The sequence below is a fragment of the Balaenoptera borealis genome, assembly GCF_965194805.1.
Source record: "Balaenoptera borealis genome assembly, chromosome: 12".
NCBI lineage: Eukaryota > Metazoa > Chordata > Mammalia > Artiodactyla > Balaenopteridae > Balaenoptera > Balaenoptera borealis.
Window position 1 is genome coordinate 36,204,421 of NC_138869.1, and position 19,931 is coordinate 36,224,351.

At 46.3% G+C, this 19,931-nt stretch overlaps 2 protein-coding genes across 3 annotated transcripts in view; one reads left to right on the plus strand and one right to left on the minus strand.

Moving 5' to 3' along the window:
• The first annotated feature begins 4,886 nt into the window (after window positions 1-4,886).
• ARHGEF3 (Rho guanine nucleotide exchange factor 3) overlaps window positions 4,887-19,931 on the plus strand; it is a 307,479-nt gene continuing 292,434 nt past the window's right edge. The window contains exon 1 of one of the 2 annotated variants that reach the window (XM_082344797.1): window positions 4,887-5,033. The gene's annotated coding sequence lies outside the window, so the exon portion shown is untranslated. Of the gene's footprint in view, window positions 5,034-5,363; window positions 5,656-19,931 lie in introns of those variants that run through there. The other variant, XM_082344798.1, reaches the window with a different exon arrangement.
• Window positions 5,668-16,147, minus strand: SPATA12 (spermatogenesis associated 12). Its single transcript, XM_082345817.1, is given in 3 exon segments — window positions 5,668-9,203; window positions 9,906-10,026; window positions 10,029-16,147. Coding segments are annotated over 3 exon segments (366 nt in total). The 5' UTR covers window positions 10,054-16,147; the 3' UTR covers window positions 5,668-8,983.

Genomic DNA, 19,931 nt, shown 5'->3' on the forward strand with positions numbered 1-19,931 from the left:
GAAACATTCCAGGGAGTGGGCAGGTGTCAGCTTCCAGACAAACCATAGACGTTTCCCACCAGGCCAGGCAAGGCCAGGCCAGGGAGAACTCACAGCAAAGAAAGGCCAAAGCACGCCTGGTGACAGAACGCAAATACAAGCAGGTCGTGCCTTTGGTTAGTGTACCTGAAGTTTGATGTACTTGAAAATCCTGCACACGTGTGTATGAACGTGCATTATTATTGGCAAGATTTTTTTAAATCATTGTGATTAAAGCAGGGCTTTGGTCTCAGGCACCCTGAACTTAGATCTCAGTCGGCTACTTTCTGTGTGACCCTGAGTGGGTCACTTGACCTGATTAGGACTTAGTTTGACCTGATTAGGACCTGATTAGTTTCCACATCTGGGAAATAAGTAATCTCAGTACCTAATCGGGTTGATGTGAGGCTTGAATGTGAAGCCAAGTAGAGTTCTGGGCACAGAGCCTAGTACACAGTGAGCACCCCTGCCTTTGGGGATGTGGTCACCTGGGGCAGGTTAAGGGTGTACAGTTATAAAGTGTGATCCCCTAAATGTCTCCCTCAGCCCTGGTCTAGGTAGCAGATTGGCTAGGTGATGGGAGTGGAGCTCCTGTCTCCTGGAGGACTCAGTTCTGCAGGGCAATGGGCTGTGACCCTCACAGGAGATGGCTACTTGATCAGCTGTCACTTCCTGCTTGAAACTGCCAATAGCCCTGGAGGTAAACCGCAAAGTTATTACCTGGGCCCTTGCCAACCTCTTTTCTCTGTGTGTCTCTTTCTTCTCTATAGCCATAGCAGAATTTGAAATTCCTCACTCGTGTAGTCCTGCCCTGGGTCATTTCCCCCAGGCTGTTTCTTCTGCCTGTTTCTTCTCCCTCTCTAGGTCAGGTCTCCAGCCCTCCTTTGCAGTCAAACCTTCCTTGACCACTGTCCACCCTAGTCCAAGTCCTGTCACATGCCTTCCGGAACAGCTCCTGTGATTATGTGCCAGACCCTCTTGCTCACTAGTACGACTGCTCCTTGAGGGCAGGCTGTGCCCCTTGCCTAAGCCTTCCTCCTAGGTTGGACTTGGATTCTACTTCTTTAACCAGCTTGGGACCCCAGCCCTACCACTGATCAGTCACCGGGGCAAGTCACCTCATCTCCCCAGTCCTCAGTTTCCTCATCTGTCAAATGGGGGTAAAAATGCACCTGCCTTATGGGGTGGTTGTGGGGATAAAGCAGATGGAGCCTTTATCCTCTCAGCCTTGCCTCTCAGGTTTTCCTCTAACCCAGATTATGAGAGCAGAAAGGACTTGCTTTCAAAGGAGTCTTTTATTAAGTGCTTGCAGAGCATTGCTTAGGTCTGAACAATGAGATCAACACCTTAATCCTTGCACAGGTGTCACCATCCCCTGGGGAAGAAGGTTAGTGTTGCTTCATCAAATGGATGCTCCACACCTTTCAAAAGCAAAAGGAAAAAAAAAAGGAGGAGGGTGTCATCTGTACATTGCTACGGGCAGAAGACTTTAATGTGCCTTCCAGTAATTCCACTTCTAGCATTTTCTCTTTAGGAAGTAACCAGAAATGTGCATCAAAGTTAATTGTGCATAGATTTTCATCACCAAGCATTATTTCTGATACTGAGGAATGAGGAACAAACCAAGTACCATTTGGGACTGATGATAAGAAGAAGCACATTCATACAACAGACCAAGCGGCTCTTAACAATCACGCTGTAGAAGAATATTTTATGACAAGGGAAAGGCTGGGTGGTGTGATTGTGTTGGGTTTTATCTTATTCTTTATACCTCTCTGAGCATTGTTGTACGAGTGGTATTATGTCAACAGAGGGGTTTAAATGTATGACCTTACACAACAACGAGTGTTAAAGGTACCCAGTGGGCACTCGATGGCCCGTGTTGCTGGTTTCAGTGTCTCTCCATTGCTGTTGTCCTTGCCCTTGGTCGTGCCTTCTCAAGAGATTGCTTTCCCCGACTGTGCTGCCTGGTGCCTCGTCGCAGCCCCTCACCATGGCTTTCCTGCCTGTCATCAGTTATAGCTCGTCACTCCCTCATCCATGTGGGGACCCCAGTAGACACCCCAGCTTTCCCAATTGATGACTCAGTGAGGTGACAGCTCTGGTCCTATACTACCCTCTCTTGCAGAGTTAGGGGAGATGGAGCTGAACTCAAGAATGGGTGCTCATGAACTGTTTCAAGGAGAAAAGGTGGCTGGTCATCAGTGTCTTCTGGCCTCTCCACCAGTTTCCAAACTCCATGGATAGTGAGTGACTCACATTTCCTGCCTATTTCCTCTACACTCCCCACCAAAGGACTCCCTTTGGATGTATCATCTCTTCCTCCAAAAGTCTCCTAACTTGAGTCCAAGAACCAAGTCCTCCCCACCCTCCCCCTTGCATGAGTGGGGCGGGGGGATGGTGCACTGCATATAAACCCTTGTGGGATTACATTGATTTGTTTCTAGTCTGCATATCCTTGCAGATCTGTTCTAATTTCCGGAAACCCTGAATTGTAAAACAGAGGAAATAGAGGAGTTTGCCCCTAGTAATAATAAAAATGCATGTTGCCTTTGCTGTGTCCAGGAGACTTTCACCCACTACATCCATTCCTCACTCAGCAGCTGGTGCAAACCCATCACCTCTGCCTGAAACTTCCAGTGGTAAAGGTTTAGTGTCTCATCTTGGCCACCAAGGCCCCTCCAGCCTTGTTCTCCCCCCACCAGCCCCTCTCCATGGACTTCCAGAAGTGTGCCCTGTGCTCTCCCACCTCTGGGCTTCCATGTCTCCTGTTCTCTCCAACCCAGATCCCACACGAAGCCTCTCTATGCTCGAATCTGGGCCAGCACTTCCCTTGTGTGTCTCTCACCACATCCTGCTCCCTAACCTGCCCAGTGATGGGTCTGACTGTTCCCACATCAGCTGTGAGCTCCATGGGGTCAGGGACTATGTCTATATTGTACAGAGTCACTGCTGTTCTCCACAGTCTGGCATATTGTGTGGCATGTAGCAGACGCTCAAATCATTAAATGGAGTCTAATGGAAATATAACTTTTACCTCTGACAAGGTTGCCTGGGTAGAATAGCAGGTGTCGACTTGTGGGTTGGAAGTGCCTGCCGAGCTCTGGGTTGCTGAGGGAGTGGAAGCCCTTTATTATTATTTAGTAAACCTAGCTGGCTGTAGTAAGGGATCTTCCATGGTGTGGAGACGGGAGAATAACAAAAGGGTTTGGGAGATCTGGATATAGGTTTTGCCCTTGGAAGTGGGAGTACTGGGGAGGGTGTGTGATCCTTGAACAGGAAAGGGATGGATCACGAGGCACTGGGTTTGGGATCAAGGGGTAGTGGAATGAAGTTGCAGCTGTTGGATCCGGCCCCAAAGGTGGGCTGTGGGCTAGGAAGAGGCCAGACAGCACTATGAGTGCCTGCAAGGAGAGACAGGGGTTGCAATGAAGAAAGTCTCACTTTCTCTGTGCCAGAGCAAGGTCTGAACTCCTCGTGCTGGCCACAGGAGCCTGGGCTGGGGGACTTACATGCCAGCGGCTGCTGCCAGGACAAGTCCCTCACAGGAAGCCCTCGACATCCCGCCTCTTCCTGTGAGGTGGAATGAGGGGGTGGGGGTTAGAGCTCACCCCATGGAGAGAGTTGAGGAGGTCCACTCAGAGCCTGGTCCACTCACTTACTGGAGGGTAGACCTACCGAGAGCCTTAGCCCTTGAGCTGATGCTCTCTCCTCTTACCTGGGGGCTGGCTTCACTTTCACCTTTCTAAGCTTCAGTTCCTGAGAAGTGGGCCCATACAACCCCTACACCTCACAAGGCTGCTGTGAACGTTAAAGTAGATCAAGCACCTAAAATGCATGCCTGGCATGTGAAAGCAATTGATGAATTTTTTTTTTGTATAAATTTATTTATTTATTTTTGGCTGTGTTGGGTCTTCGTTTCTGTGCGAGGGCTTTCTCTAGTTGCGGCGAGCGGGGGCCACTCTTCATCGCCGTGCGCGGGCCTCTCACTGTCGCGGCCTCTCTTGTTGCGGAGCACAGGCTCCAGAGGCGCAGGCTCAGTAGTTGTGGCTCACGGGCCTCGTTGTTCCGCGGCATGTGGGATCTTCCCAGACCAGGGCTCGAACCTGTGTCCCCTGCATTGGCAGGCAGATTCTCAACCACTGCACCACCAGGGAAGCCCCTGATGAATTTTTTATTTTTATCATCACGGTTTATACTTTCATAAAAGCCCATAACTAGTGTGCAGGGCATTTTTTATTCCTGATTTTATGGGGTTCTGGGGACTGTAGGAGTTATCTGTTGAATGAAAGAATGAATGAATACAGAAAACACTTTCAGTATTTAGATTGCCATGTTTATTTCAGCACGGAAGACCCAGGCCACAGCTAGCTGCTGCCTTTTCAAGCTCAGCGTCTGCCCACAAGCTGGCGTTTCCTGAGAACCTGCTGGGCGCTCGGGGACTCGTCCTCAATCTCACCCCCACAGTCGAGGAAAGTGAGGCTTAGGCAGGACCCGACACGCCCAAGGTCAGCCTGGTAGGCGGGGCTGGGGCTCCTAGCGCAGGCTCCGGCTTGCCCGCCAGGGCAGCCCCTGCTACCCCCGGCTCGGGGGTCGCCACGGTCCCCTCCCGCTCGGATACCGGTCCCGCGAGCCACCCCCGGGGAAGCGGGAGCGGGAGGTTGGGCTGTGCACCCTTTCCCCGACCCGGTAAATTCTCTCCGAACTAGGTGTTGGGGGCTGTCCCGGGGGCCAGATCTCCCCTCCTCCCTTCCTAGCCTTCCGCGGGACGCCGGCAGGACACGGGGAGGAGAGTGCTGAGCAGCGGCCTAGCCTGACTGCGTCCGGGTACCCCGCCACCGGGCTGGGGCGCCCGCTGGGGTCCCCGGCCCGCCTCCCGCCCACGTGGCCGGTTCGGCCTCTCCGCCCCCGGCCTCGCCCCGCCCCGGGGAACCGCCCCCGTAGCCGCCGCTGCCACCATCGTAGCTGCGGTGCGCTCTGCAGCCCCGCCGGTGGAGCCCGTGCTGGGCGCCGAGGTGAGTGTGGGCGGCTGGCCTGGAGCCCCGCTGCTCTGCTAGACCTTCCCCGTCTGGACACCTCTAGACACCCTGGAGCGGGACACTTTCCCCGGCTGGCTCCTCTCCACCTTCACCCACCATGCCGGAGCGGGACCCCACCCCCACCTCCAAGTCGTCCCCGCCCCATCCCTGTGCCCGCAGTGGGCGATGTGCGCTCTCTGGCTCCGGGCACCCTGAGCGCTCAGGGGCGCACTGGGCGCCTGGGCGCGGCTTAGGTAGGCGGTGCCACCACCAGCCCGGACCGGCTGCCGCTCGCGCCGGAGACCCTGACTTAGGTCCTCTGGTAACTCTTGGGCGAAAGTTCCCGAGGTGCCACCTGTCCTGGGGCGCAGCCCCTTTTCCTCGGGGTGGCTTCCCTTCGGGCGCTGCTGGTCGGGGCTCGGAGGGCTGCGGTCATTTCGCGGCTGAGAACCCGGCTTTGGGCGCGCGGGGCGGTGGCCGCGGTTTCTGACCCACCCCGAGCCGTACTGCTCGCGGCTGCGTCTTTAAAACTGCGCGGCCAGAGGATCCCGAGAGAGAGGCGGGGGAGGCGGACACCAAGGGGTTAAGGTGAACTTCGGTCCGTCGTGGTCAGAGACGGGTGAGTGTTCTCTGAATGTGGTAGTTTCTACCAAGTCGGGTTCCCTGGGGCTTTGCCACGGGGAAGAGCCGCGCTTGCACTATCAGCGGCCTCATCCTGGGCTTGAACGTTTCTGAAACAGAGCGGCTTGTTCCTAGAGGGCTCTTGCTCCATTTAATGCCTGAAGCAGGCTTGCCTCCAGCACTGGGGGAGGATGCGAGAACTGCCAGACAGTAGTCGTCAGCTGTCGTGGATGAACGAGCAGAAGCACTACCCAGGTGTTACCACTTTCTACCCTGGGGCGTGGAAGAGGAGTTTTGCTATGTCTGCGTCTTAGCTGTGAAGTCTTGGGCAACTTACTTCACCTGTCCGTGTCTCAATTTCCCCACCTGTAAAGTGGAGATGATAATAGTACAAACCTTAAAGGGTTGTGTAAGATTAAAGTTTTAATGTAGTGCCTGGTACAAGGTAAGTTCTACCTTGGTTAGCTGTTCTTCTTCTTATTTTGGTTGACGTCTAATGGGGCTCCCCAGTGAGGTAGGTGGGCAGGCTTTTGGCACTTCCCCTTCCCCTGCTAATGACCTGAATTATTTACACAGTAACCACGGTGTCCGCTTCAGCCTAGAAACACTTGGATTTTGTAGTAACACTTCTTACGGTTAACCGGCCTTGTGCAAAATGTATCTCAGAATGTGTGATTAGAGATGACCTTTGTCAAGGACACTCCTGGAAAATGGGGTCTTGGACCTTCTGTGGAGGCTCTGGGGTGTTATTGGATGTTTCCCTCGCTGGGGTGGAGTGGATAAGGTTTCACCAGAATTCCTTCAGGCCTTGGTCCCCCTGACAGGCTGACATCCTCTAATCTCTGAGAATGTGGGAGTTTATTTAGGGGTACGAGGGCCTGATCTTGTCTCCTCCCTTCCATTTACTCACCTCTAACAGATTGTCCCTTCCATCAGTGGAGTGTCTCTGGGCCACATCAGTTTAGTTTTTTCTTCTGGCAGTGGTAACCACAGACAGGCATTCTGAACCTGCGGCTCTTCTGAAATACACGTGAGATGCTTGGAGCACAGGTGTACATTTTTCCAGAGGGTTCTCTTTTCATCATATTCTGCAAAAGGCCCACACCCCACAAATGTGGGCCCTGAACCGCTGGTGGGAAGATGCAAGTTCTTGCTCCCTATACAGGGCAGGCCCAAGTTTATGGAGTCGAGATGTCAACATTACCTCTGCCCCTGTAGGTGGAGGTGCACACATGTTGCTTTGTGCCCTTGCTCAGAGCACACCTTCCAGTGGAAAATTCAGGTCTGCCTTGACTTGAGAAAATCTGATAAAGAAGTCATTTGGGGAAAGAAGGCAGGTGGTGGGGGTAGGGACTGTTGGCCTATGGTGGGACCTTTAGGATGGGATGCAGTTCATGAGAATTTGAACTCAGTGTGTCAGGAGACTTCTCAGGGCCTTTGCACGTGCTCTTCTTCTGCTCTGCACACTGTTCCACCACTTCTTCTCATGTCTGGCACTTTCTTGCCCTATAGCTCAGATGTCTCCTCTGTAGAAAAGGTTCCCCTGACCACTCAGTCCAAAGCAGCCCCGCAGTTTCTGTCACATTCCCCCATTGTATTTTACTCACGGTGCTTACCTGAAATGGTCTTACTCATGTATCTGTTTATGGGTTTATTGTCTTCACCCAGAAGAATGTAGAATCCAAGAGGGTAGATGTGTTGCCCTGGTCACTGCTCACCTCTGGCCCCTAGCAACAGTAGGTGCTCAATAGATGTCCCTGAGTGACAGAACGAATGAGTATCCGCTGAGAGAAGCAAGGTGAGTCTGGAGAGGTTTAAGAGTAGTGAAATGCAAAGGAACTGGCCATTAGTCAGGAACGCCAGGCTACAGTGACCTTTGAGGTCACATAATTTAACCGGCAGTTTAAACCACCTCCACAACACCTCTTCCTAGTTATTGCTTAACCTGGGCTTGAATCCTCCAGTGACAGGGAACTCGTTGCCTCCAGAGAGAGCCCATTCTTGTGGAGGAAAGATGTGCTGTGCAGAGAACCAGGTATAGTCCCCGTACCCCCTCTTATGAGGATGAGATGTGGCCTCCAGGCTTCTTCGTGCTTCTGCTCCAGTTTTTCTGGTCTACGTTGCATCCTCGTCCTTTCATCCATCACCATCCATCCCAGAAAGCTGCCTTTACTTCTCTGCCATCACCAAGGTTCCTGAGCCCCTGACCAGAACTCAGTGTGCTACTGAGTTGTATGTCATCTGAGGGGGCCTGAGGCAAAGAGGCATCAAAGAAAACTGCAGTAGTTTAGAAACTTTCGAGGCCAAGATCTGTATTGTTCAGGCCCTTGTAACTCATTGGGCAGCAGGGGTGGGTGGCAATGGGGTGTGGAGCTCTGTTTCTTTCACTCTTTTGTTCTTTCCCTGTATTTTTTCAATTCATTCCTTAATCGGTTTATTAATTGTGGCCCTAGATATATTTTTAAAAAATTAATCCTTGGTGGACTTCCCCAGCAGTCCAAACTAGGATCCCACATGCCACAAGGTGTGGCAAAAAAAAAAAAAAAAAAAAAATTTATTCATCCTTCATGGTTTGTATAAATATTGCCTGATTCATATCACCTCACATATACAAGTTGAAACTTGAGTGAAAATGAAATGTTTTTATATATGATTCTAACTTATTGAGTCAGTTTCTGCGTGGGAGGTCACCAGTGTGGTGAGTGGAGCCGGGTCCACTGTGGAGAGGTTTGGTGGCAAGCTTTGGTTTTTTCATGTGCCTTAGCCACTTAGCTCAGCTCATTTACTTCACGTATTCAAGAATCACTTATGGAGGGAGGGCTCTGGCCTGGCCACACAGCAGTCAAGGAAACCAACAGTGTTCCTCCCTTTAGGAGTTCACATCCCAGTGATGGAGGTGGACAATAGACAACTAGACCTATAATATAATGTCAGGGAGTGTGATCCGTGTGATGAAGGAGGTGAAGCTGGGTAAGTGGGTCCAGAGTGGTTGGGATGGAGGCAGGGTTGGTTTAGGTTAGGGAAGGTCTCTCTGAGGAAGCAGCATTTGAGCAGAAACCCGGTTGAAAGAGGGAGCAGCCATTGTGGGTGTCTTGGGGAAGACCATTCTATGCAATATGGAACCCAAGGTTGTGGTCAAGCCCCTGGTGTGGCCAGTCAGCTCTTGAGCCCTGGACATGGTCTATCTCCCTGGTGAAGGGAGAGGGGAATTGAGGCAGTGTGGGCAGAAGCTCCCCCACCTTCTCCCCAAATCCTAGCAGGTGACTGGAGTAAGAGCTCAGCGTTGTGTGCTCTCCTGGTTGACCAGAATGCTCGTGCCTTCCTTTCTAGAGGGCGGGACCTGGAGTGATGATGTTCCTGAAACCGCTGCCTTGACAACTCAGCATGAGCCGAGGGGGCTTGATGCAAGATTCTCTTTGGTTATAGCAGTGTGTGTGTGTGTGTGTGTGTGTGTGTGTGTGTGTGTTGGAATATGCTGTGGAAAAGGAACTGACATAGCAGCCTTCAGTAAATGACAGTTGATCTGAATGGCTGTGCCTTGGGCTGCTGAGCTCAGCACCAATATCTTCATATTATCTCTGCAACTGTCCTGTGGCACGGACCCTCTTAGTGAACCCATTTTTCAGAACCCATTTTTCACACCCAATTGTGGTGTGGAGTGATGAATAATTTGCCAACTGTTTGTTTTCTTGGGCCTCTTGTCAGTTGTATTGGGAGAGATGAAGGTGAGGAGGATCTTCCCTGAAGATTTCTTCAGTGATGTAAAGAAAGATGGGTGTTTTATTTACTTTTAATTAATTAATTAATTAATTTTTTGCTACGTTGGGTCTTCGTTGCTGCACGCGGGCCTTTTCTAGTTGCGGTGAGCGGGGGATACTCTTCGTTGCGGTGCGCAGGCTTCTCATTGTGGTGGCTTCTCTTGTTGTGGAGCACGGGCTCTAGGCTCGTGGGCTTCAGTAGTTGTGGCTCACAGGCTCAGTAGTTGTGGCTCGTGGGCTCTAGAGCGCAGGCTCAGTAGTTGCGGCGCACGGGCTTAGTTGCTCCGCGGCATGTGGGATCTTCCCGGACCAGGGATCGAACCTGTGTCCCCTGCATTGGCAAGCGGCTTCTTAGGTGCTGTGCCACCAGGGAAGTCCCAAGATGGGTGTTTTAAATATCTTAGTTAGGCCTCTCTTTTGTGCACATCCCTGTGGAATGTCAGCTCTGGGAGGCAAAGGCTGCTCCTGGCCAAATGCTCAGTCCCTGGCTCAGTGAGGGTTTGTTGCGATGTTAGGTGGATGCCCCAGGGTTTCTGGTGGCCATGGAACAACAAGGCTGGAGGAGGTCATTGCCTTCATTTCCCAGGTGTCTCCTGACTTTTCCAAGGTGGACCAAAAGTCAGGGCAGAAATAGACATGGGGCCCAAGTCAAAACCAGAATGCTCCAGAAAGAGAGGCTGGGGCCCGTGGCCAGAGTTGGAGGATAGAGGAGGCAGCTTGGTGTCTTGCGTGGCTCAGCCAGCTAAAGACCAAGCTAGCTATTTAACAGTTCAACTTGGTTCCTTGTCCCAACACCTCACCTCCACTTCCAGCCAGCATATGGTAAATTTATGGATCTGGATTTGCTGTTCCTGCCAATAGAACCCCAAGCCCTGAATTCATCTCCAATTCTGAGCTCAGTAATATTTCCTGGAAGCTGGAGCAGCACAGTGACCGGCTTTGAGGCAAATAGAAATTGTAGAGATGGCATTTGGGGTCCTGTGTTCCAGTCTCCACTCCAGCATTTTCAGTGGAGTGACCTTGGACAAGGTGCCTAACCTCTCCAAGCCTGTTTGCTCATCTGTAAAGGGGGGTGGTTCTTGCCTGTACCTCACAGGTCTGCTCTGAGGATGAAATGAGAAGATATTTGCAAAGTGCTTACCCCCGTCACAGCCTGCATGCAGGAGGGGCTGGCCAGGGTCGTCATCTGGTGACTAAGGATTGACCCAGGTCACTCCATCACTGCTTTGTGCTCCTGATAGGAGAGGTGTGCTCAGACACACTGGAAGTTCTTCATTCAGATTTGGGGGTTTCACTGGCGTGGGTGTTATTCTTTTTGGAGATGATCTTATTAGGGGCCAAATCTGGATAATGGAGTTGGGGGTCAGCTTATGGTGAGACAGAGGCCAGGGTGAACCACTGCCGAGACCTCTTGCCCAACCACAGCCCCCCATCCTCTCCCAGCAGTCTCCCCAGGCCCCAGCTTACAGTGGCCACCCCATGTCTCCATGGCCCTCTGTCCCTGAGGGGCATATGACATCTTGGAACTTGGCTGCTTCAACTCACCGTTCCTACTCATCTTTACCACACCACATCCCAAGTCATCCTCTGGCTCTTGTAACAGAGCTGAACCTGACATCCCCCAAATACCCCAGAAGCTTTTCCACTTTCAAATCTTTGCTTCTGCTGTTCCCACTACTTGGAATGCTCTTTCGCTTTTGTCCACTTTCACAGATTCCCTCACTGCCCACTCCAATGGCCTCTTCCCTCTTTCCTTCCCTTTTGGCTAGAAAAAGAAATGCTCTTTTGCATAGGAAACTCTGATTATTCCTTAATACACGGAAATGCAAACAAATCAGAAGTTGTAGAGTAAAAAATGAAATTCCGCCTCCCTCATCCCAGGCTTGCATCCAGAAAGAACATTTATGATAAGCTGGCTGTGTATTTCTCTCACATTCTTACGTACAGATGTGTGTACCTGTGTATATCTTTAAAAACCAACTTAATTGCTCATTTTGTATGTATTCTTCTCCAGCCTTTTTTTTTTCTCTTCATTTAGCCATATGTACCAGAGCACTTTCTCTGTCCATATGCTCTCTTCTTTTTACCTGCCCTGGCTCTCCCCTTCCCCAGGGAAGAGTGTACAAATTTGTATGGAAATACGTTTTCATTTCTCTTGGGTACATACCCAGCAGTGGAATTGCAGGTCGGATGGTAACTCAATGTTTAACATTTTGAGGAATTGCCAAATGTTTTCCGTAGTGGCTGTACCATTCTGCAGTCCCACTAGTGGTATATGAGGGTTCCAAATACTCCGCACCCTTAGCAGCACTTGGCACTGTCCATCTTTTTGGTTATTGCCATTCTAGTGCATGTGAAGTGGTATCTCATTGTGGTTTTGGTTTTCATTTCCATAATGGTTAGTGGTGTTAAATATCTTTTTTTAACTTTATTTTTTAGAGCAGTTTGGGTTTATAATAAAACAGAGGAAGGTACAGAGATTGCTCCTATACTCCCTGCTCACACACATGCGTAGCCTCCACCATTATCAACAGCACTCACCAGAATGGTACATCTGTCACCAAGGATGAACCTGCATTGGCACATCATAATCATCTAAATTCTATAGTTTACCTAATGGCTCACTCTTGGTATTCTACTCTCAGTGGGTTTGGATAAATGTACAATGACATATATCCTTCATTATAATATCATACAGAGTATTTCACTGCCCTGAAAAGCCTCTGTGCTCTACCTGTGCATACTTTCCTCCACCCTCCACAATAACCACTGATCTCTTTATTGTCTCCACAGTTTTGCCTTTTCCAGAATGTCATGTAGTTAGAATCATACAGTGTGTAGCCTTCTCATTTTGGTTTCTTTCGCTTAGTAATATGCAATTAAGGTTCCCCATGTCTTTTCATGGCTTGATAACACATTTTTTAGCACTGAATGATATTCCATTGTCTGGGTATATCACAGTTTATTTTTCCATTCACCTACTGAAGGACATCTTGGTTGCTTCCAAGTTTTGAAAATTATGAATAAAGCTGCTATAAACATCTATGTGCAGGGTTTTTTTTTTTGAGATATACATTTTAAAGTAATAACTAGAATTATGACTTATAACGTTATACCAGAACATATAAGATTTTTAGGAATTTCATGTAATGTCTGAAACATTTATATTAACATATTTCCATACAAATAACCCAAAGAAAGTTTAGTATTTGTTTTGTTTTTTATACAGCAGGTTCTTATTAGTCATCAATTTTATACACATCAGTGTATACATGTCAATCCCAATCGCCCAATTCAGCACACCACCATCCCCACCCCACCGCTGCTTTCCCCCCTTGGTGTCCATACGTTTGTTCTCTACATCTGTGTCTCAACTTCTGCCCTGCAGAAGTTTTGTGTGGACATAAGTTTTCAGCTCTTTTGGGTAAATACCAGGGAGTGTGATTGTTGGATCATATGGTAAGCGAGTGCTTAGTTTTTTAAGAAACCACCAAACTGTCTTCCAAAGTGGCTGTACCATTGTGCATTCCTACCAGCAGTGTATGAGAGCGCCTGTTGCTCCACACGCTTGTCAGCATTTGGTGTTGTCAGTGTTTTGTATTTTGGCCATTGTCATAAGTGTTTAGTGGTATCCTCATTGTTGTTTTAATTTGTGTTTCCCTGTTGTCACATGATCATACGGAGCATCTTTTCATATGCTTACTTGCCACGTGTATATCTTCTTTGGTGAGGTGTCTGTTAAGGTCTCTGGGCCGTTTTTGATTCAGGTTGTTTGTTTCTTGTTGAGTTTTAGGAGCTCTTTGTATATTTTGTGTAGCAGTCCTTTATCACATGTGTCTTTCACAAATGCTTTCTCCCACTCTGTGACTTATCTTCTATTTCTCTTGGTATTATCTATTGCAAAGCAGAAATTTTTAATTTTATGAAGTCCAGGTTATCAATTATTTCTTTCATGGATTGTGTTTTTGGTGTTGGATCTAAAAAGGCATCACCATTACAAGGTATTCTAGGTTTTCTGCTATGTTATCTTCTGGGTGTTTTAGACTTTTGCATTTTACATTTAGGTCTGTGATTCATTTTGAGTTAATTTTTGTGAAGGGTGTAAGGTCTATGTTTAGATTTTTTTTTTTTCTTTTTTTGTATGTGGATGTGCTGTTATTTCAGCACCATTTGTTGAAAAGATGATCTTTGTTCCATTGCATTGCCTTTGCTCCTTTGTCAGAGATCAGTTGACTGTATTTATGAGGGTCTATTTCTGGGCTCTCTATTCTGTTCCATTGATTTATTTGTTTATTCTTTTGCCAGTACTGCACTGTTTTGATCACTGTAGCTTTATAGTAAATCTTGATGTTGGGTAGCCTCAGTCCTCCAACTTTGTTCTCCTTCAATATTGTGTTGATTGAATATCTTTTAATATGCTTATCAGCCATTTGTATATCTTCTTTGGAGAAATGTCTATTCAGATCTTTTGCCTATTTAAAAAATTGGGTTGTGTTTTTACTATTGAGTTGTAAGGGTTCTTTATATATTCTAGATTCAGTCCCATATCAGATACATGATTTTTCAACATTTTCTCCCATTTTGTGGGTTGTCTTTTCACTTTCTGGATGGTGTCCTTTGAAGCCCAAGGTTTTAATTTTGATGAAGCCAATTTATCTATTTTTCTTGTATTGCTTGTGCTTTTGGTGTCATATCTAAGAAACCTTTGCCTAATCCAAGATCAGAAGGATTTATGCCTAAGTTTCCTTCTAAGAATTTTATAGTTTTAGCTCTTACGTTTAGGTCTTTGATACATAATTTTTAGGTGTGGTGTGAGGTAGACCGGTACAGCTTCATTCTTTTGCATGCGGATAGCCTGTTGACCCTGCACAATTTGTTGAAAAGACTATTCTTCCCATTGAATTGTCTTGACATCCTTGTCAAAAGTCAGTAGGCCATAAATGTGTTTATTTCTGCATTCTCATTTCTATTCCATTGATCTGTATGTCTATCCTTGTGCTAGTACCATTGTCGGTACTATCTTGATTACTATACCCTTGTAGTAAGTTTTGAAATCGAGAAATACGAATCTTTCCACTTTGTCCTTTTCCATGATTGTTTTGGCTATTTTGGGTCCCCATATGAATTTTAGGATCAACTTGTCAATTTCTGCAAAAAAGGCAGCTAAGAATTTGACAGGGATTGTATTGAGTCTGTAGGTCAGTGGGAGGTTTTGCCATCTCAATGATATTAAGTCCAGTCCTGAAATACTTTTACTGAGTGCATCACTTACTCAGCTCCCCCAGTCATCGTTTTCGGAAGAGACACTCAGAGGCCCAGCCTTCAAGCTGTACAGACAAAAATCCAGGAACATCAGCATCTCTTTTCCTTGTTGAAGATAGTGACACAATATAGTGTAGTGTTTAATCTAAGGCTGAAGACCTTGGATAAAATATTTAATGCCTGAATTTGTGGAATGGAAGTGCATCTGGCACTGACTGAGCATATGGCAGACCTGGCTTCCCTTTACTCTGAGGGCATGATGGAGATTCCTGAAGATCCTCCCATATTCCCCTGCCTCCATGCCTTGAGAAGTGTTGTGAGAACTAGGGACCCCCACAGCCCTGGAGGTACCAGGGAATGGTGGAGGGCATTGGAGTGAGGCTGCATTTTAATTTGTTTTATCTATTGGGCAAAGAGGTAGAATTTCATTTAAGGGGAGAGTTTTGATGCTAAAGCAACTTTTGTCCCCCCCCCCCATCATAGTTTGAAGAATGGAATCAAAATAAGAAAGGAATACTATCACACATTAAAAGATTAGTTTACACCCCTACATGCACTTATATGTTCCAGAGGTAATGCTTTGGCACAAGTCCAAGATTGTATTCTCATGGAGGAAGAAATAAAAAGCAAAGCACCTACATGTGCATCAATAGGAACCTGGATTTCTGAATTTAAGGAACAACCTGGGAACTCCATTGGAAACTGCACATCCACTCACACCTCAGCTTACTCTCAGCTGGGATGAGGAGGTCCGTTTTAAACAAAACAGTGCTAATGCATGTCTGTGTGTATGTGTGTGTGTTGAGGGGGATGGAGTTACCACTGTTGTTTCAAAAAAATTTGGGCTGAGTTTTTAGTTCATTTCTGGAGGGGGAAAAACTTATATGCAATAGAATTATTTTGAGATCTTCAAAATCTAAACTCCTTTGGTTTAACAGATTACCTAAGCTGTTAGAATAGTTCATAGGGATTTCATTTCCATTATTCAGTGAGGGGTGTGTGTGCATGCATGTGCACCTGGAAAGTTAGGGGAAAAACACAGTGATAAAACCCAACCCCAAAACAAGGAAGCGTGTTACAGAGCTGAGTGAGGTTCCAGTCTCAGAAGGTGCAGCTTAGCTGACCTTGTGTAACCTCTCTCTATGACACATCTCCCAGGGGGGTGGAAAAACTGTTTCTCTCCAGCATGGCTTTAATTTTACAAAAGCCCTGTGCAGTCTTGCGGAGTCAAGTGGTTTTCTTAACAAATTGCTCATATTTCATGTGTTCTGGGCTGGGCTGGGGCTCACTAATCCTTGGCCAGCATTGTGAGTCAGAAAATATTTAAATGACCGCCTGAGTCCTTCGAGGAGAGAGAGTTAACTTAGGGAGCTGGAGTGACTCTTAAACAGCACTGCAGGAAACAAGGTGTAGAATTGACACCAATATTAGCAGCTCTCTTTTATTATACTAGTAAAGAAAGTTATATTGCCTTTTAGAGTGAGATAATAATGATGATGCTACCAAATTTTATTGAGTACTTATTATATGGTGGAGTCTGGCTTTTCACACTTGTTTTTGATGTGACCCATTGTAAGAAATAAATCTAGACAGTAACCTGTTTGTGTGTGTGTGTGTGTGCGTGCACACATATCTAAAAGAAGTTTGGTGAGACACTACTTACCCTATGTATGTCTAATGTCCTCTGATAATTCTTTTCAGCATTAATGAATTTATGCTTTTTAAAAAAATGATGGTTGTGAGACCCACTAAATTTATTTCAGTAATGGGTCAAAAACCTACTATTTGAAAAACACTGTGCTAGACAATTTACTATGTGTTTTATATGTACTATCTCATTTAATTCTCACAGCAAACTCATGGAAGGGATATTATTATCCCCACTTTATGTATGGGGAAACTGAGGCACAGAGAGGTAACTTGCCCAGGGTCACGCTGTGAATGGGTAGTGGAGCTGGGCTTGAACCCAGAAACTGGGTACTGTTAGAAGTTCAAAGGAATAGGGTATAACTTAATATCCTAATGAGTTAAACATAGTACATATAAAACACATCCATATATATATATATATATATATATATATATATATATATATATATATATATCTATCTCACGCATACAGAGAGAGCGTGAGCACGAGTGAGAGCAAGAGAAGGAGAGAGAAAGATATTTATTTTGAATAATTGGTGATTCTTCTATGTGACTGTAGAGGCTTGGCAAGTTAAAAGTCTGCAGGGTAGGCTGGCAAGCTGGAGGCTCAGGGAAGAGTTGCAGTTTGAGTCCCAGGGCCACCTACTGGCAGAATTCCTTCCTGCTAATGGAGGTCAGTCTTTGTTCTGTTAACGCCTTCGACTGATTGGATGAGGCCCACCCACATTATGAAGAGCAACTTGTTTTACTCAAAGTCTATGATTTAAAAGTTAATTTCATCTAAAAAATTCCTGTACCTTCACAGAAACATCTTGAATAATGTTTGACCAAATATCTGGGCCTTAGAGTCTAGCTGAGTTGATGTTTAAAATTAAGTATCACAGGGGATAAGATACCGTTTGAAGTTGTTCAGAAGAAACAAATAAGGTGGTGGGAAGCAGGAGTGTGGTACTGTTACAAATGGGAGAACATTTCAGAAAGAACTCCCTCTCCCATGACTAATTGCAAAATAAGGCCATCCCTGGCTCCTGTGCAATTACAGAGGGACGGCATGGGTTGGCAGATGAGTTGGGGGTGGGGGCAGCTCAGATTTTCTTGCTTTGAGTTGAATGGATTTTTCTTACATTTCACTTTGAGATCAGAGGCCTGAGAATTCATGGCCCTAAGTAAACAGGGCCATTTATTTGCAGCTACTGGGTGCTTGTTCAATAGATTTATCTGAATTGCTGTATATGCTAATGTGACATTTGTGTCTCAGCCTAAACTTGAGACACTTTGCTCCCCTCTCCTGGGCCACAAGCTACCACACAGCTGTGGTGACCTCTGGGTCACTGGCCACAGGAACTGTTGGTATTTGGGGCTGTCTGGGTGGGAATTCAGGCTGTATGTGTGAACATGGTACCCAGGCAACATTAAATTTATTATAGTTTTAATTTTATCATTTTTTAATTGAGATATTATTCACATAGCATAAAATCAACCCTTTTAAAGTATACAGTGTAGTAGTAGTTTTTAGTATATTCACAAGGTTGTGCAGCCATTACAACTATCCAATTCCACAATATTTTCATCACCCCAAAGTATAGCTTTTTATTTTGAAAGTAATTTAAACATTTAAGAACACTGTCCACTGGATCTGTCCCATCAGCACACAAACATGCTGTTATTTTTCCCAACTTAAGAAAAAACCCCACCACACTTCTTCCTCCAGTTACACCCCCATTTGTTTTCAGTTTAGAGCAGAACTTTTTGAAAGAATTGTCTGGACTTACTGATTCCAATTCCTTGCCTCCCATGCTCTCTCACTTAAAAAAATAATTATGATAAACTACATATAACATAAAGCTTACCATCCTAACCATTTTGAAGTGTCCAATTCAGTAGTGTTAAGTATATTCACATTGTCGTGCAACAATCTCCTGAACTTTTTCATCTTGCAGAATTGAAACTCTATATCCATTAAATGACAATTCTCCATTTCTCCCTCTCCCCAGACCCTGGTAACTACCATTCTATTTTCCATCTCTATGAATTCACTACTCTAGATGCCTCATATAAATAGAATCAATATTTGTATTGTATGTATTTGCAAGACAGTATTTGTCTTTTTTGGTGACTGGCTTACTTCATTTAGTATAGTGTCTTTAGTGTACATCCATGCTGTAGCATGTGTCAGAATTTCCTTCCTTTTTTAAGACTGAAAAATATTCCAGTGTATGTATAGATCACATTTTGATTATGCATTCTTCTGTTGCAGGAGCACTTGGGTTGCTTCCACTTTTGGCTCTTATGAACAATGCCGCTTTTATCCCAATTCTCTTTTGAGCCCATTATTCCTTACGAATATCTCTTGCCCAGGTCTGCAGTGACTGCCATGTTCCTCATCCCAGTGACCCATCTGCGGCCCCATCCTGCTTGGCTACCAGCAGTGTTTGACATAGTTGGTCATTTTCTCTTTCTTGAAGCTCTTTCTTTACCGGGCTTCCAGGACACTGGTCCTCTTCCCACATCTCAGTTAAGGGCAACTCCATCCTTCTAATTGCTCAGACCCGAAGCCTGGGGTGTGGTCTTTGACTCTTATATCTCTCATCCCCACACTCATCAGAAAATCCCACTGTGTGTACTGTCAATACCTAGAATGCGGCCACTGCTTACCACCCTCGTTGCTACCACCCTTGCCCAAGCCCCTTTCCCCTCTCACCTGAATGACTGTGGCGATCTCTTTGCTGGTCTCCCAGCTTCTGCCCTTACCGCCTTCCAGCTTGTTCTCAATTCAAAGCCGGAGGGATCCTTCTAAAGTGGTGGGCAGATTACCACCCATTTTGCTCAAAACCCTCAAAAGGTTACAGCAAAAGCTAAAGTCCTTACAGTAGCCTACAAGACCCCCACGATCTGGCCGAATTTCCTCTCTTGACTCCTCTTTTGGTTTTCTCTTCCCCTGTCCACCCGACTCCAGCCACATCAGCCTCAACTCTCTCCTCTACTTGGACACCTCAGGGTCTTTGCACTCACTCTTCCCCCTGACTGGAATACTTTTCTCCTGACTTCGGCGTAACTTGGTCCCTTACTTCCTTCACCTTTACTCAGATATCACCTTCTCTGGCCATCGTATCTAAACTGTCACTACTGCCCCCAGCACTCCTCTCTGCCTTTCTAGACTTATTTTTTCTCTTTACTCCTGTCACAATCCAGTATAGGGTATATTTTGCTTATTCATCTTATCCGTTTTCTGCCTCCACCACTAGAATGTAAATTCTATGAGGGCCGGGGGTTTTTCTTCTATTCTGTTCCCTGCCATATTCACAGCACTTCGCCTGGCACCAAGTACACACTCAGTAAATTGGTTTCATTATTGGAACCAATAAATGAACGTTTGGAAAATAGAGATTAAAAGCCATTTATGATTCTTTCATTATGATACAATTCTTGCCGTATTTTTTTTTTACATGTGAATTGTTACAATATAAGTATATGTGTGTGTGTCCCATTTTTTCCCACCAGACATTCATTCCTCCATAGATTTTTTTTTTAAGTTGCTACATAATCTTCATGATTACTTGCTAAACAGCAACATAATGTTTCACTGAGTGGATGTAGCACTTTT